At 42.1% G+C, this 18,691-nt stretch overlaps 1 protein-coding gene across 1 annotated transcript in view; it reads left to right on the top strand.

Moving 5' to 3' along the window:
• LOC308635307 (prolow-density lipoprotein receptor-related protein 1-like) overlaps positions 1 to 18,691 on the top strand; it is a gene marked incomplete at its 3' end in the record, with an annotated part of 46,198 nt that overhangs the window by 20,824 nt on the left and 6,683 nt on the right. Inside the window, exons 14-28 of the mRNA XM_081269659.1 lie at positions 2,609 to 2,920; positions 3,886 to 4,098; positions 6,627 to 6,818; positions 7,316 to 7,531; positions 9,443 to 9,681; positions 10,920 to 11,049; positions 11,278 to 11,462; positions 12,253 to 12,439; positions 12,970 to 13,188; positions 13,571 to 13,754; positions 14,699 to 14,900; positions 14,991 to 15,155; positions 15,895 to 16,095; positions 17,077 to 17,626; positions 18,014 to 18,139. Of these exons, the coding sequence (XP_081125785.1) occupies positions 2,609 to 2,920; positions 3,886 to 4,098; positions 6,627 to 6,818; positions 7,316 to 7,531; positions 9,443 to 9,681; positions 10,920 to 11,049; positions 11,278 to 11,462; positions 12,253 to 12,439; positions 12,970 to 13,188; positions 13,571 to 13,754; positions 14,699 to 14,900; positions 14,991 to 15,155; positions 15,895 to 16,095; positions 17,077 to 17,626; positions 18,014 to 18,139 (3,321 nt within the window). The remainder of the gene's footprint in view (positions 1 to 2,608; positions 2,921 to 3,885; positions 4,099 to 6,626; positions 6,819 to 7,315; positions 7,532 to 9,442; positions 9,682 to 10,919; positions 11,050 to 11,277; positions 11,463 to 12,252; positions 12,440 to 12,969; positions 13,189 to 13,570; positions 13,755 to 14,698; positions 14,901 to 14,990; positions 15,156 to 15,894; positions 16,096 to 17,076; positions 17,627 to 18,013; positions 18,140 to 18,691) is intronic.

Genomic DNA, 18,691 nt, shown 5'->3' on the forward strand with positions numbered 1-18,691 from the left:
TTGACATAAACATACAAGAGAATAGATACAAGTTGAGTGGCCCCAATCCAAAGATCTAAAATCCAGAATGTGATAAAATGTGAAAGTTGTTGAGTTCTCACAAAATGGAATAAATGGAAACTTCCATGGCTGGTCTGTCAGTTGAAAATAATTTTTAAATTTATTCTTTTTAAATATACATGACAGTAGAAGGTATTTTGACATATTATACATATATAATTTATTCTCATTAGGATCTCATTCTTGTGGTTGTGCATGATGTGGAGTTTCACTGGTTGTGTATTCATATATGAACATAGGAAAGTTATTTCTGATTCATTATGTTTTTCCTGTTCCCATCCTTTCTTCTTTCCCTTCATTCCCCTTTGTCTAATCCAATGATCTTTTATTCTTCCCTCCCCACCCCTTATTGTGTGTTAACATCCACCTACTAGAACATTTGGCCTTTGGTTTTTGGGGACTGGCTTTATTTCACTTAGCATGACAGTCTTCAGTTCCTTTCCATTCACTGGCAAGTGCCACAATTTCATTCTTCTTTCTGGTTAAGTAATGTTCCCTAGTGTATATGTATACATTTTCTTTATCCATTCACCTGTTGAAGGGCACCTAGGTTGGTTTCATAGCTAAGTCATCCTGAATTAGCTGCTATAAACATTGATGTGACTGTGTCACTGTATTATGCTGATTTTAAGTCCTTTGGGTTAAACTGAGGAGTGGGATAGCTGGGTCAAAATGATGGTTCCATTCCAAGTTTTCTGAGGAACTCCATACTACTTTCCAGCATGGTTGCACCAATTTGCAGCCCCACTGTCAGTGTATGAGTATACCTTTTCCCCCACATCCTCACCAACATTTATTGTTACTTGTATTCTTGATAGCTGCCATTATGATTGGAGTGAGATGAAATCTCAGTGTAGTTTTAATTTGCATTTTTGTTGACTGGTCGTATTTCTTCTTCTGTGAAGTGGCTGTTCATTTCCTTTGCCTGTTTATTGATTGGGTTATCTGTTTGTTTGGTGTTCTTTTTTGAGTCCTTTATATATCCTAGAGATTAATGCTCTGAGGTGCAGGTGGCAAAGATTTTCTCCTGTTCTGTAGGCTCTCTCTTCATATTCTTGTTTGCTTTGCTGTGAAGAAGTTTTTAGTTTGATATCATCCCATTGGTTGATTCTTGATTTTATTATGCCTGGCATTTGTGGTGAGTTGTCGTCAAAGTTCAGATGCACCAAAAATACTGTATAAGAATTACCTTTTAGGCTACATGTGTAAGGCGTACATGAAACATCAATGAATTCTGTGTTTGGAGACTAGGGTCCCATCCCCAAAGTACCTCATCATTGTAAGAAAGTATTCCAAAATCCAAAACATTTGGTCCTAAGCATTTTGGATAAAATTTGGATACTCAGCTTATAATAGTGAACTGTAGGAGAACAGTTAGAAAGTAATGAGTAGTTGTTGCTTTCAATAAATCAGTACAATTCATTTAATTGTTAATATTGAATAATCAGCTTAAAGGATTTTTAAACATTTAATAATTGGCTATTGTAAGCTTGTGCAAATCAGCTTTGTTACCTTCTGTAAAATGACAGACACTATCCTAACCTTTCGATTTGATTTGTTTTAACCCTAATTATCATAACACCCCTACCAAAAACACCCTATTACACATTTAAGGAAACCAAGGCATAGAAGTTAACTGACATCATGTGAAAGAACAGTATGTTTTTGGTTTTGGTACTAGGGATTGAACCCAGGAAAGCTTTGCCATTGAGCTTAGTAGTACTTTTATTTATGTTTTTATTTTAAGATAGGGCCTCACTAACTTATTGAGGCTGGCTTTAAATTTGGGAATCCTCCTGTCTCAGCCTCCTGAATCATTGGGATTACAGGTGCACACCACCAAAATGGAACAGGGTTTTGAATGAAGCGATCTGACTTGCTAGCCTGATATTGCTCTCACACTGTATGCTAGTGGCATCCTGGCATAGCTAAATACCTAGCTGAGTCCCGGTTGGATAACACTATGGTGGGTGTGGGAAGGAGTAGTGAGAGTGCTTTGCAGGCTAGTGCCTAACTCAGCTCTTCACATCTAAAAGCAGACATTTTGTGGCTTTTGTAGACTTGGTCCCTAGCATAACTGTGCCTTCTAGTTGTAAATTTCCTCATTGTCCATGCACTCCATCAGTGACCTTCCATACCACTGTAGGGGTGTCACAATCTCTGCTTTCCTCTAGCAGTTTCAGTTCTGTGGACTTGACATGCAGTGGACTGATTTTCATATTAACCTCTGAGGAGGAAAGAATGTGCATCTCAAGTCGCAGACCTGCATTTAAATGTAGGCTTTGCCGCTTGGACATCAAACCTACAAAAGTATAATGAATGCCTCCCTTGCCAGGTGGCTACAGGGATCAAAGGAACTCATGTGACAAGGTGCTGGAACCAGAGCATGTGTGATAAGGCTCATCATGGAAATCAGCGCTGTCAGTTTGTGAGGGACTCTCACATCCTTGCCCCAACTCTGTCTCCTTTCTTTCCTTGACCCAGAGTTTGAGTCAGCACATGAATGGGTTGAAAGCCCTGTATAATAGAGTTCCTATTCCTCCTGCAGTCTGCTCAGCAAATGTGGACATATCAACAGGGCACCTGTTCTGGCTGCCTTGCGACAGAGGTGCTATCCAGAAGACCAGCATTCCTGGAGCCGACACACATACCCTCTACAGCACCAGCAGCATCATACTGCAGCTGCTTCTTGACTGGCCCAGGAGGGTGCTCTATTGGGTGGAAAGCGGGAAACACTTGCAGAGTCTAACCCTGGATGGCAAAATCAGACAGGAGGTCTGGAGAGGCACCTGGACAGCAGACACCCAGATGGCCCTAGACCTGGGCTCTGCTAGCATTCTCTGGACTACCAAAGGGTCAGGTAAGCCCTTGTACTGCCAATGCATGTGAGGAAGCACCAGAGGACAGTGAGCTCTAGACAGTCCTATCTTTAGTATAATGCCTCTAGTCATTCTTTCACATTTGTTTTCAATTTTTTTTAATTAAAATTTGTTTTTGTCTGTGCTGGGGAAATTCTTTTTTGTTTTTAATTGACACACAATAATTGTAGACATATTTATGGAGTGCAGTGTGACGTTCTGACACATGTGTACAATATGCAGTGATCAAATCAGGGTGCATCTGTCACCTGGAACATTTATTGTTTCTTTGTGGGGAGAACACTTGAAGTCCTCTCTCCTAGCCATCCCAGTTATTTCAAGAACTAGGTAGACATAGGATTTGACTAGAAGTTTGACAGTTAAAGCATGGATAGTCACCTCAAATTTGCCTCTAATCTAAAAGTGTAGCTTGGGGATTTAGAAGATGGAAAACCTCAGAAATGACATACTTAATAACTTTTAAAATATACTTTGAATAGCTGTTTGTTGTGTCCAGGATTCACTTCTACTTCATTAAGTAGAAGTAATGAAACCAAAGTCCCATTGCCAATGAGGGCCAAGGGTTGCAGCTGTCACTTGGAAACAAGTACAGGTTATATCTCTGTAGCTGAATTTGCTCATTTTCTTCCCCCGGAGTCTGTCCGTGAGGTCAGCTATGTGCTGATGGCCAGGAGTATTTTAGTATACATGGAAGCAGCAAAGTCACATCTGACGTTCCCTCATGGCAGGACAAAGCCCCTCGCTTTCTGGGAGCTTAAAGCACCTCATTAGGCTATCTTTACATATAAAATTAAAATCTAGAAAATGTGATAGGAAGAGTATGTGCTTCTTTATATTTGGGGTTTTTGAACCTCAATCTGACAGCACTTGTGCACCCCACCCAAGCATTCTGTGGTGACAGGTCACTTGTTCAGCATCCGCTTCTAAGACCTTGGCTCTTCCTTAGGGTTGCAAAGTCTGAGTCTCCTAAAAAATAGAACGTACTCTTTGAACAAGTCCTGGAGTGATGGGCTCATCGTGGCCCATGAGCCCTACCTGGTGACGGTGGACCAGGCAGCTCTTGTGCTGTGGAACAGGAAGACGCTGGAGCCCTTCTCAGTGCTGAAAGAATCATACGTAAAGAAAATGATCATCTTGGCAGAGAACCAGGAGGTGCCGGGTGAGTCCTTCTTTGGTCTGGTTATTCTTTGACTCCGCTTCACTGGACCCTTCTCGTTGTTGTGCTTTTCTAGGATCCGATCCTGGGTGCCTGTACATTTGCACGGGCAGTTGTCTCCAGCCACAGTTCAGCAGGCTGTCTCCCTAAGGGCTCTCTGTGTTGGAAACACAAGAATCCACCCCATTTCTTCAAGTTCCTTAATGACATAAGTCTCTTAGCCATATTCAAAGAAGGGTGCAGGCCATCGTCCATTTTGGAAATCATCTTGCACATCAGCATAGTCAAGCCTTTTTGGCAGTTTAAAAAAAAATCCATTTAATTTGCTCTAAACCAGTTTCCCAAACTGATTTATCAAAGAAACCATTTTTCCCCCTCATGGAACTGAACCCAGGCACCCTTAATCACTGAGTCACATCCCCAGCCCTTTTTAATTGTTTTATTTTGACACAGTGTCTCTCACTAAGTTGCTGAGGCTGGCTTTAAACTGGTAATCCTCCTGCCTCAGCTTCCAGAGCTTCTGGGATTACAGGGGTGTGCCACCATGCCTGGCTAAGTAGTATCTTGAAGGGGACCCTCTGTGACACTCCTTTAAGGTTGTGGATGCAAGTTGAGTTTTCCTTGTCTGAAATACTTGAGACAGATTTGGAGTTTTTTTGGAGTTTTATAATGTTTGAGTCTACCTAATATTTTGGGAGGGTACCCAAGTCTAAACACAAAATCCACTTATGTTTTCTATACATCTTATGCACATAGCCTGAAGGTAATTTTATACAATATGTTTAGTGCTTGCTCCTGCATTATGACTATGGCCTGTCACATGAGGACTTGTGGCATTGTGTTGGCACTTACAGAGTTGTAGATTTTGAAACATTTTGGACTTCAGATTTTTGGATTTAGCATGTTCAACTTGTACCAGGAAAAACAGTGCTCTTGCTTTTATTGAAGTTGTGTCAGGGTTATTTGAATGAATCTGTTTAAGGCTGGCTTTCCTTTCTTTTTCTTTTCATATATGTTGTTGCCACAGAGCCTCCCCCATCCCCCGCCACAAAAAAAAAATCTGATCCTGAATCACAAGGCAGGAAAAGAGGGAATTCATATCACAGGCATCGTTGTCATTGTTAGCAGATATAGTTGGATGTCTTGAAGTGGAAACACAAAGGACAGAGGCATTCCTTCTGTATACCCGATCTCATTCTGTCCTCCCATTCCCCTCCTCTGTCCAAACTGCCTTACTTTTTTTTTTTTTAAGATGTCGATGGACCTTTATTTTATACATTTATTTATATGTGGTGCTCAGAATTGAACCCAGTACCTCACACATGCTAGGCAGGTGCTCTATCATTAAGCCACCACCCCAGCCACCGAACTGCCTTACTTTTTGACTCACTGGTTGGTTACGCCTGATCTTAAGAGTTAGAAGCATTAGGCATAGGGACAGATTTTTTTAGGTGGTGAAGTATGCCAGTAAAGTTGATTTTCTGTAACAAATCCAATCTTGATTATTCTAACAAATCTGTTCAGTTGCTACAATGGTTGCTGAAGAGCACTAATGATAACTTTTAGGACTGTAATTAATGCTTTTCAGCAAATGAGGACCCATTCTATGCTGGCCCTTATTCAAGACCACAGGATGCTATAGCAGGAAAGCATAAGGACAGTTATGCCTCACTTAATGATAGGGGTATCTTCTGAGAATGTGTAATGTTAGTGATGTCGTCACTGTATCAACATCATATAACGTACCTACGCAAGCCCACAAGCCCAGATGGAGTAGACCATATACACCTACTGTACATATTTGTATGTGCTAGACTTTGTTTTTTTTTAACCCAAGGCACTTAACCAATGAGCCCACATCCACAGCCCTTTTTTATTTAGAGACAGGGTGTCACTGAGTTGCTTAGGGTCTCACTAATTGCTGAGGCTGGCTTTGAACTTGCCATCCTCCTGCCTCAGCCTCCAGAGCCACTGGGATTATAGGCATGTACCCAATGCCCAGCTGTGCTAGACTTTTATATGACTGGCAGCATAGTCTTTTTTTTTTTTTTTTTTAACACCGGTATCGTTACAAACACATGAGTAATTCGTTGTGCTTGACATGAGAACAGCCTCAACTTTATATGATGTTAGTGACATCACGGAGTACTAGGAATTTTTCAGCTTCATTTTAATCTTATGAGATTATTGTCATAAGTGAGACTGTTGTTGACTGAAATGTCAATCATACTACACATAACTGTACTTTTTATTCCTCAGACTGGAATAGAGTAGCAGATAGTGAAAAAAATTAAGGTTAAAGTTTGTAGAGCGGCAAGAAGAAAACAATTTGCCCAAATTCAAAGCCAGTAGATAATGATCTAACGTACCACTCTTAATCTAAGGAGGCAGTTTCACTTTTTATTCTTATGAAGTAGAAAAATGTTGGTACTCAGCCATGACATGTCTTTCTGGAAGAGGGGGACAATAGGAGCAGGCCCCCAGTGCTGAGCCATACCAGCCTGACTTGCTGAAGCAGTGGTTTGCTCTAGATCCTGAGATTGAAGGAGCCACAATGGTCCCTCCTACTCTTCCTCCTCCACCACCTCTACTTTGCACCCGGTCCTCTGTCCTCTGTCGGGATGGGAAGGAATGCATTTCTCGGGAGTCCCTCTGTGACGGCCAGCGTGACTGTCAGGATGGCTCTGATGAAGAGAACTGTTCCCAGCTCTGCCACAAACCAGGTCTGTCACCCTCTCCTGTCCTCAGTGTTTTGTGCCAGGTACTCTGAGTTGGCTTTGAACGTGCCATGAGTTGTCAGAGTGTTGACTTGATCGGAGTCCTGCTGACTTTCCCTAGGCAGATTTGCATAGATGAAAGCCACAGCCTGTCAGGATTCTGATTCTGTGAGTGCCCATTTTACCACATTTAAGCCACGTACTAGACTATTACTTCCTTGCTGCTTCAAATTTGCTAGTTGTTCCAATCTGACCTAAATGGCCCACTTTTACCAGAGGTGGTCTTACAAGTCATCAGAGTAACCAAACACGAGGCTTTATTTAATGACCTAGCTTAGCTCCCTGGTTTAGTTGACCTGAGCACGTTATGAATCAATTAGATATTAGAACTCAGATTAAACAAGATGCAGTCTGTTTACACCTCAGATTCCAGAATGAGAGTGAGTTCGTCTCAGTTTGGACCTTCTGTCTGACTGTGCTAGCTCTGGCATTTTCCATTTAAGGAGTCTTCCAGTGTCTGGATGGAAGAAGGTGCATAGAGGAGAAATACCACTGCGATGGGGCTCAGCACTGCTTGGATGGGTCTGATGAGCTCAGCTGCTGGAAGCCTGTCGAAGAGTGTTCTCTGCGGTGTGACAACAAGACTCGCTGCATCCCTAAGAGCTGGCTATGTGATGGGAACCCAGACTGTTCTGACAAGAGAGATGAACAAGGATGTGGTAGGTTTCAAGGGGCTTCCTGAAAGTATTTTAAACAGTATTACAGTTGCTGCTGCTTTTTTATAGTAGGTAGGTTCTAAATGAGCAGATATGGAACCATCCTCACTCCTGGAAGTAATGCCAGGTTGGGTACCTATGGAGCCTCTGGTCACAATGTTTTTATCAACTGACTGATACTTAGCCTCGTTGCATATGTATTTCTGTTGAAAGGTGTCATGATATCTATTGTTGATTCATCAGCATTGAGCTCACAACACTGCCATTCAGCCCTTAGCGCAGCTTACCTAATACAGGTATTTCTCCTTAAGGCACGTCACAGCAGTCTTGTGCTCAGGAACATTAGACAGCATTTCAGTCCTGTGCTAGGAGGCCATTCAGTAGAAAAATCACCAAAATGAGACTAAATAGATTGCAAAAAGTACACTTATAGTTTAAGAGCCAACATGAGAATGCCCCAGTGCGTCTGTTTGACCTCTGCTGGGAACTTGCACATTGAGTGACTCAAATTTCTTGCCACTATGCATGTGTCTGCAGATGACATGAGAGTATGGAAGTACTGACCTGAGGTTACAAAGAAAGTAAGTAGTTGAATGTGTAAACACTGAATCCAAAAATGAGGATCATTGACTCTCTTTTCTGCAGATGTAACAGACTGAGATAAAAGGTCTTGAGGGAGAGGGATCTTGGAGATCAGCCCCAATGCTCCCCTCTATTACAAGACCATATAGTGGGAAATCCATCGATGCTCCAAAGTTCCTTTATGTTGAGTTAGACTCTACCTCCTTGAAGATTTAAATTTTTGTCTCAGCTTCCGCCTTGTGGGATCAGTGTAGCAGAGAAAATTGGGAGAATCTAAGTGGGAGGAGGGAAGCTGGGCAAGTTACTACGTTAGTCAGCCTTCTGTCCTTGTGACCCAGCTACTGGACAAAGAACAACTTAGAGAAGAAATGTTTATTTGGGGCTCATGATTTCAGAGATCTCAGTACATGGCTGGCTCCATGGCTCTGAGCATGAGGTAAGGCTTCTGCCAACATCATGGTAGAAGGATGTGGTGGAGAAGAGCTGCTCAGCTTGTGGCAGTCAGGAGGCAGAGAGAGAAAGAGGAAGGGGCCAGGTCACACCTCTAACCACATCCCACCCACCTTTAGTCATCACCCAGTAGTCCATTCAGCTGTCAGTGAATTATCTACAAATGGATTAATCCACTGAAGAGGTCAGAGACCTAATTATTTCTGAAAGCTCCATCTCTGCACCTTGCTATGCTTCCAATACGTGAACTTTTCAGACGAAGTTCCAGATCCCAGCCATAACAGGTACCATGATAGATTTGAATGTGGAGGAGACTGCATAGCCAGAGGCTATGACTGCATTTGGATCCATGACAATATCAGGAGGTAAGAGATACAGGAAGGAAGGTAAATCATACTCAAGGTATGATTTACTTTTTAACACCTATTATAGTTTTTCCTAGGCTTGATTCTTTCTCTTAGATGTTTATCAAGTAACATCTATGTATACGTATTGAGTTTAAGAATGTAAATTATAGAATATTTCGCATGTTGTGGAAGCGTTTTTTTTTTTTTTGGATAGATAAATAAAGGGCCCAGAGGGGTGTCCTTACTGTGCCTATCCCAGTGTCCTACACATCCTCCCACCCCTGTCCCTCAACCCTTGATTTCTAGGACAAATAGCAGATTGTCAGGGCTAGCTTCTGGTTGGGGCTTGAGCTCCTTATTAGGCCCTTTCTGACCCAACTTTGGACTAGAACCATCTTCCTGCTCTAACACTTGTTTGGGCTAGTTCCTAAAATGAAGTGATAGCACTAAACTGAGGGATCTTCTAACCATTTTATCTGTCATTGAATTGCTTCATATGTGGCTTAATTCTCACCTAAAGCTTGTATTTTTTCAGTTCATGAGAAATGCAGCCCATCTGAATTTAGATGTGAAAATGGCCAGTGCATCACTTTCTCTCTGCATTGTGATGGGAACCGAGACTGCCTGGACCACTCAGATGAAGAAGACTGCCCTGTTGCCTGGCCCCTGAGGTGCCCACCAGGGGAGGTGAAGTGCAGGAGGAGTGGAGAATGTGTGCTGGCAGAATGGATATGTGACCATGACCTGGACTGCAAAGATGGAAGTGATGAGAAGGTAGGACACTCTTGTTTCAGGAAAAGGGGAGTTTAGTCACCCATCAGAATCTGTGGGGGATTGGCTCCAGGACCGCCTCATGGAAATTCAAATATTCACAGAGGCTCAAGTTCCTTGTATAAAATGGTATAGTATTTGCTTATAACCTGAGCACATCCTGCAAGATTCTTTAGATCATTTCTAGATTAATTATAATACCTAATGCAAAGTTAAATGTTATATAAATAGTTGTTATAGTTTATTGTGTAAGGAATAATATCAAGGAAAAATGTATATATTTAGTACAAACACTATTTCTTTTGCAAATATTTGGGGTCTTGGTTAGTGGAATCCATGGACAAAGAACCCATAGATACGGAGGGCCAACTGTGGATTTCTAATCACAGCATAGTACATGATTTCTGTAGAAAATTTGGGAAAATGCAAGACCAGAGAAGTCACCATAATTACTCCCCAGAAAGCCACTCCTAGCTACATCAAAGTGTCCCAAATGTTAACAGGAAGCTGTTGAAATTCATACTTTCAAGAGACATATTTGTGTTGTAGGAGATTTGCAAGTGGTAGAATGTGATAACCATGACATAAATGTCCTACCTAGATATGTGGTATGAAGGACTGAACAACCCTGTCACTAGCTCTACTTAATTGACACTATGAATTTTACTAAAGCTCCAGCATGGTATAGATGCAGCTTGAACTCAAATTCTACTGCTTGCATGTGACCTCAAGCAAGGACTTATTCCTAAGTGTTCAATTTCCTCTTCAGAAACTGTGGATTTAGGATACATCTTGTCCTGCAGAGGGGCTGAGAATGAATTTAAAGGCTCCAGGGACTAGCAGGTGCATAGATGTCCCTCTCCCTTCGAGTACCCAAGTCAGAGTAGGTACAAAAATATGCTCAGTGTTAATTTGCTGGGGTATGTGTTAGCCAGGGCAGGCAGAATTCTACATCAGTGTTTCTAGAACAAATTCCTTTGCTTTTGTTTCCAAATTAAGTTAAGGCTTCCCAATCGGTCAGTGTGTCAAAAATAAGACGTTGTTTCCCACTACTTGATATCCTGAACTCCAGCTACAAAAAGACTTTTTCATAATTCATGTCACTTCTGAGATTTTGGACTCCATCTGGCCTCCTTAAAGTGCGGGCTTGAGAGCAGTCTCCTAACCCAGGCCTCCTTTCCCCAAGCTCCCTTTCTGGGCTCTGGATGCCAGAGCTGCTGACTACATCACTGTCTCCTCAGGACTGTGACCCTGAGGTGCTTCAGTGTGGCCCGACCCAGTGGAGCTGTGCCAGTAGAGACCAGTGTGTGCCTGACTCCTGGCACTGTGACGGGCATAGTGACTGCAGGGACAGCAGTGACGAGGCTGGATGTAAGTACAAGGAGCCCTCTATGTGGGCGGGACAGGGATGCAGAGGTCATTGGCTTTCAAGGGCCCCCTAACTGTGGGAGTGAGCAACCAGCTCACAAGCAAATGCTACAGAACCAGAAATCTGTTCTCAAAACAGAGACATCCTGATTATACACAGGGAGACCATGATGAGGGAGGGATCCCTGGGGGCCAGAAAACAACTCTTAAGTAAGAAGCCATCCCTTGCAGGCCCCCCTCAGAAGTGCCTGGGTTCTGAGTTCCGATGCGGCACCGATGCCTGCCTGAGCCTCAGCGAGGTGTGTGATGGGAAGGCAGACTGTTCTGACGGCTCTGATGAAGGTGGAGCGTGCTCGCTGGCAGCCTGCAGCCCAGGACAGTGCTCCCACACCTGCTACCCGTCCCCAGCCGGGCCCGTGAGTTGCTTCTGTTTTTGAGCAGCTATAAACCTGGTCTAGGGAAAGTAGACAGTGATCTCGTTCAGGTTGTCCCTGACTGCTCCTTGACCTCTTAAGTCTTACATAGCAGAGCTGTCTTACCATCCACTGATCTGCCTGAGCCTTCTGGCTCCTGGTGAGACCTTTTTTGGCTCCTTTCCTACCTTGAATCTCCTGGAACCTTGCCACTCAGCTTGTAGAAACTATGACCGTCTGAGCTCTAAATGACATGGAGGGCTAAGTGGGAACTGTTGTGGATTGTCCTAAGAGCCAAACAGTCCCCTCATGCTATAGGAAGTTGTCTACCTGCTTCTAAACAGTTGCATCCATGTGAGTATTTGGAATCTGACCTGCCCTTAAATGGTGAACTGTCTGGGCTCTAGTTAGTATAGTTGGTTGGCAGAACACAGTGAACTTGATTGTAATGGACAAGTCGGGGAAAACTGTTCTGGTATTGGATTGTACTGGCATCTTTGTTGGTAGACAGCCAGCTAGATAAGTCTGCATGCCTCTCCTTGCAGTGATCCTGCTTAGGCTCTGGGTGTCCTGGGCTGAACTTGGACCCATGATGGTAAAAAGGGTATAAGGGGTATGGCATGGTTGATAAGGCAAAGAGAATTGACTATATTAAATATAAAGTTGGTTCTGAGAACAGTTTGAGTTGTCAGAATTCAACACAGCCCCGTACACATTTCATACCAAGGTTGATGCCATTTTGTCAATGTTGTTCTTTCTTCAGGAATTTTTAATGTCTTCTCGTCTCTTTCAGATATGTGCTTGTGAGCAAGGCTTTCAGCTGGAGAGCCGTGGTCGGATCTGCCAGGATGTGAATGAGTGCCAGGAGTCGGGTAGTAGGCCTTGTAGTCAGACCTGTGTCAATACCCAGGGCTCCTACATCTGTATCTGTCGTCCTGGCTACTTGCTGGAGCCTGATGGCCACACCTGTAAAGCGACAGGTACACTGGAGCTGCAAATATCTTCAGAGCCCTGGATTGTGAGCTTTAAGTTTCTAAATCTTCCAGGAATCCCAATGTAAATCTGTCTTTCTTAGATCCTAAATGCTCCTTCTTGTTTTTCTTCAGAAAAATCCAAGTACCTCTCCACAGCTGTCCCTTCAAACCTTGCATTTCACACTGAATTAATCTGAAACTATCTGCTAATAAGATGTCACTGTAACAGAACCATAATTCTGGCATTTGTAACCATGGCTCAACCTTACCTGTACAGTCGAGCATATTTTTCTGGTCCACCTACTCCCAAATACTTAGTTAGAAGAGAATTAAAATGGAAAAAAAATGTCTAAGTATCTTTCACTATGGTTATTATTCTAACCATTACATACTGAAGAACTACTCATCTTGTTGGCATCTTAGCCCTGTCAGGGAGAAGGCAAGAGCCTACTTTGTCCTCTAATTCATTAGTCAGTGCTGGCTTTTACTGTTCAAATTCCTTTATGGCTATGTTGAAAGCAATTCTTATTTGACAGGTGCTGAACCAGTCCTGCTTGTTGCAATTCAGTTTAACCTATTCCTCTATGGATTGAGAAGCTTGAAAGAAGATATTCTAGCAACCACAGACAAGAACCTGATTATTTTCTCTGTTGACTATGATTTAGTGGATCAAAAGGTCTTCTGGGCAGACCTCAATGCAGAAAGTATAAAGTGGATAAGTATGGACACTAAAAAGAAAGGGACCGTGGTAAAAGGTATTGCACCCTTTAAGGCTTCCATTCCATGCTTATCAAATACACATTGCATAAAAAATAAAACGAGTGGCTGTTTACATTCTAAACATGAGTTTGATCATATTTCCTTTGCTACAAGAGGCCAAGGCTTGCTGGTTGGTAGGAAATGGAAAGGTGCATGGTGTTCTCCGTAGTCATGGAAGTCTGCCAAAATATCAGCTGGTGACCATCATCTCTAATGGTCATCTACTATAGGAGGGGGGAGAATTTTAAAGATTTGCTGCATTGGAGATGCATATAGGAGATGGAAAATTAATGAACAATTCCAGAACCCTTGAACTCAAACCTAGTAAAAATTACCATTCAACATGTGTTCTCATGTTAAATTATTTCTTCTCTTCAGGGATAAAGTCAAACTGTCTAACGGTTGACTGGATTGGGAGGAATCTCTACTGGACTGATGGGACAGCTGGTCAGATTTTGGCCATTCAGTTGACTGCCATTTGGAGAGGGAAATCTGAGTATACAGTTGTCCTGGATGATAACTTGACTCAGCCCCAATCTTTGGCATTGGATCCCCTAAATGGGTGAGTCCAGGTGTCAGAATGACTGGTCAAGACCTAGAGATTGGTTATTCCTCCTTAGTTCTAGGTTGTTTGTGTTCCCTATCACAGAATGAATAGAAAACTTACTAAACTTTAGATCTATAGTGATGTGGGTCAACTATACAAAAGTAATCTGAGAAACTCTGGAAAAAAGATCTAATTTCAGTAAAATGAGATGAAAGTATTGTTCACTCAGTGGCTCACCTGTAGTTTCTTCTGCTCAGATAAACATATATACCTCTGGACCTTTATGACTTTAAAATGATGAGTAAGCGTGGAACCTAGGACAAATGTGAAATTTACAATAATATGAGTTTTTGGCAAGCTTGGTTTATTCCATCTAGAGTCTTTTTTCCTTCTGCAAAAGCAAAGAATTTAAAGTTAACATTCCCATCTCCTCACTGGGATGGCCTTTGGATAGCAAATATAAGAAAAAGATACAAGAAATAAGATCCAAAGGTAACCCAGATTGGGTACCCTCTCTCTTCCTTCTTACCTTTTTAATACTTTTAACCAGGAATCTATCAACATGGTCCTCCAGAAATGGGCAGTAGTTTTCAATGCATCTAATAACCTATGGTTAAGAATGAAGTCTAAGGCATGCATATGCCCATGAAACTATCCTACTTTTTAGCCAAGGAAAGATTGGCAGGTTCCCTGGATATTTCCAGGCTAGGCACTAATGTACTCTCAGAATTCATGTACCACTGTTGTGATAGATACTTTACCCTCCAATGATGTCTAAACAATCACCATGAAATGTCAAGGAAAAGTGTACTTTAATATTTCACAAGTGCACTTAGACCCAATTAACGCTGAAGGAAAAAATAACTGAGCTGTAAAACAGTGTTTTAAGGAATGCATTGACATTATATTCTATAAGGCAAGGCAATACATTATCTTAAAGTTGACTTTTATTTGCACAGATTAATGTACTGGTCTGAAATTGGAGAAGAACCTCAAATAGAGCGAGCCGGAATGGATGGCAGCGACAGGAAAATACTCATCAGTCAAGGTCTTGGACGGCCAACTAGCATAGCCCTTGACCAGTTAAGTTGGAAGATATTCTGGTCTGATGACAAATTTCACTGCATTGGCTCTGCCAACCTAGATGGTACTGGCATTAGTGTAAGTGTCCTTTTGACATTAGGCTTGTTTGAAATGTCATGTGTCTCGTATGTAAAACTCACCCTAGAAAGGTCACCTTCACCATTTTAGATGTTGCAGCTAACACAAATCAAGAACCCCTTTTCAGTTGCTGTGTTTGAAGATGAAGTCTTCTGGTCGGAGTTGAAGACAAGAACAGTGCAGCGTGTGCAGAAGATGACAGGCAAGAACAGGGCTGTCCTCATCAAGCGTTCTGGACAGCCCTATGGACTCAAGGTATATAGTATGCTCTTTCAGTTATCCCCCTAGTTCTCCCCAGAAAGGCTGTATGTATGAATTACAAGAGCTGCCTAAATACCAAACTTAGTGACATACATCTATAATGATTAAAAAGCAAAATTTAGGGGCTGGGACTGTAGCTCAGTGGCAAAGTGCTTGCCTAGCATGTGTGAGGCACTGGGTTCAAGTCTCAGCACCACATAAAATAAATAAATAAAGGTATTGTGTCCATCTACAACTAAAAAAAAAAAAAAACTAGGGATTGGAGTGTACCTCGGTGGTAGAGTGTGTATTTAACATCCATGAAGCTCTGGGGATTGAACCCAGATTTATTTTCCCAGGCTAGGAAAAAAAATTATTTATTTAAAATAAGTAGATAAATATTTATTTATAAAAATAAATAAACGGGGCTGGGGATGTGGCTCAAGCAGTAGCGCGCTCGCCTGGCATGCGTGCGGCCCGGGTTCTATCCTCAGCACCACGTACAAACAAAAGATATTGTGTCCGCCAAAAAAAACCCTAAAAAATAAATATTAAAAAAAATAATATTTTAATTAATATTAAAAATAAATATTAAAAAATTCTCTCTCTCTCACTCTATCTTTAATAAATAAATAAACAAACAAACAAACAAATAAATAAATAAATAAATGAGTGAAAGAAGAATTTACTCACGTTGTTTTTCTGTTTTTAAGAATTCGGTAATACATAGCAGCAACTGGCTATTTTCTTCCAGATAATGCATGAGGTGCTACAGCCCAGGTCTTCTAATCCTTGTCTGGACACTGGATGTTCTCACTTGTGCCTTCTGAGCCCACGATCCAAGGGGAGCTGTCATTGTCCAGTGGGGCTCCTGCTTGCAGATGATGGAACCACCTGTGTCCCACTCAAGGAGTCTGCATTTGTGTTTCTTGTACTACCCACAGTTATCATGCAGGTACTGTTCCCAAGCTTTTCCTTACATATCTGAAACAGACTGTTTCAGACTGTGGGTGTTTGAATTCTCCACATACAGGTGTCAATGGGAGGGGCCCTTTCCCTTGGAATATTTTTCACCTACAACTTAAATTTCAGTACTCGGTATGTGCTGCTTGCCATGATGACCAAAATAAAGTATTCCAAAATACTTGAATGAAGACCGTGCCTACTTAAAATTCCCTGAAGAAGTTCTTAGTACATCAGAACACAGTGAAGGTAGAGATCCGAGAGTGGGCTTACCTTTGTTTAGTTGTCCAAGGACCTGGTTGATGATGTAGAGACACTCCACATATAAGCAGCTCAGCAGGTTCTAGCCTGGGGAGGAAGCTCATCTAATGAAGAAACTTGTTTTAAGTTACAGAAGGAGAGCCTGGCGGTGGTGCCTGACTGTAATCCCAGTGGCTCAAGAGGCTGAGACAGGAGGATCTGAGTTCAAAGCCATCCTCAGCAAAAGCGAGGCACTAAGCAATTCTTTGAGACAATGTCTCTAAACAAAATTCAAAATTGGCCTGGGGATGTGATTCAGAGTTGAATGCCCCTGAGTTCAATCCCTGATACAAAAAAAAAAATTACTATAGGAGTAGATAGTCATAACAAACAAGTCACCCCTAACCTCTTCCATTCAGAGGACTTGTCAACTTTGGTATTTTAAAATTATAAAAGAAATTTTGGGGTGGAAGATTGGTTTTGGAAATTCACTAGTAGAATCTCATTTAAAGAGGAAGACATTCAAGAGATGTACAAATCTTCAAAACACATAGATTCTAGGAAGTTTTAGTCCTTGAAGCTCCAGGAAGCGAGCCAAAGAACTTTTCTCTGCTTTCAGAAGGTAGAATATCTGAAAATCTGAAACTTAGGAACCCTAATGTTAATGCAAAATCAATGAAGAGTGAGACTAGACCGATTTGGTTCTACAGTCCTAATTTTTTTTCCCCCATAGGTCTATCTGAAAAATCTAAAAGCTTTCCCAGGACAAGGAACTTTACCAGAACATAGAATGCTTCCTTTTACCAATGTGGACCAGCTTGCATCAATGGATTATATCGTCCAGGAAAAAACTCTCTACCTCTCAGAGTTGAATCATGGTGATATCAGGCTGCTGAGGCTTAAAGATCCTGGCACATTTGCATGGAGGAAAATCACTTCTGTGAAGGGGACTGTGGTTGACCTTGCTGTGGACTGGCTGAGTGGAAACATATATTGGATTGACAGTGAACAGCCCCATATTAATGTAGGTTCCTTAAAATCCCAGTATCCCATTGTCTTGCTCAGTGAAAATCTTTACCGCCCAGTGTCTGTTGTGCTCCACCCACCTACTGCAGTCATGTGCTTCGTGGACCTGGGTTCCCTAGATGATAGGAAGCGTGGTTCCAGCATTGAATGTGCCTCCATGGATGGCAGCAGGAGGAAGATGCTATGGCGGAAATCCCAGGTGCCTGTGGGATTGGCCTTTTCTGATTCAGGGACCCGCCTGTACTGGGCTGATACTGGTAAGCAGTTGCTAATGGCACCCTAAACCTTGAAGCCAGAGTGAAATAATGCAATTCTGGCTCTCTTGTCTTCAGCCACAATTTCAATCAGCTTTTTTGTTCTGCATGAACATTTTCTACCAACATATCCTAAACAATCTTCTCCCGTCCTAAGTAGCATGGCATAGCCCACAGAGTCATGCAGTTCCTCTCATGGAATAAAATTGAGAACTTAAGAAATCTGCATGTGTAACTATTTGTCTCACTGTTAAAGAGGAATGAATGAGGCAGACCTGACTTTAGAGAAGTCATGGCAGACAGGAGGGGAGGCAAGACATAGCAGATGGAGCTACAGGATGTAGGACAGGTGTTTGGGCCAAATGAAATTAACTGAACCTCTCTTCCTAGGAAGAGGACTCATAGAAAGTATTCAACAAGATGGCTCTAGACACAGAGTAGACCGCCAAGGAATTCCGGGCCTTAACCTCTTTACGTTTGGTCAAGGCATGATGTTATGGACAACAACTGATGATGGTAGGTCTTGATTCTCCATCCAATTATCTTTGTGATCTGAATCTACTCCTGGATATCCAGAGAGTATCTGCTACTAGGGCTTAGCACCAGTCTTTGGCAGTATCTGTCCTTTGGAAGAAAAAACAATCTGGAAAAGGATACTGTAACAGTGATTCTGTGACTTGGGGAGAACGTCTACTTATTTGGTTATTGTTCCTATGAATAAGCTTAGTTCCTTTCTTCCTGAAATTCCTGACTTTCATATGAGGCTCTCTGCTTTTGATGATACCATGGTTATGGTAATTTTCTATCACTGAGACAAAATACCTTAGTTAATCAACTTAGAAGAGGAATTTATTTTGATTTATGGTCTCTTAGGTTTCTGTTTATGATTACTTGACCCTGTTGCCTTGGGGCCTGTGGTGAGTCAGAACATCAAGGTAGGAGCATATGGTAGAGAAGGTTTCTCACTCATGGAGGGGGAAACAGAGGAGCAGGAGGGCCCAGGGTCTCAATATCCCCTTCTCTAGGGCACACCCCTAATGATATAACTTCCTTCTACTAGGCTTCACC

This window comes from Spermophilus citellus (assembly GCF_964194105.1).
Source record: "Spermophilus citellus genome assembly, chromosome: 16".
NCBI lineage: Eukaryota > Metazoa > Chordata > Mammalia > Rodentia > Sciuridae > Spermophilus > Spermophilus citellus.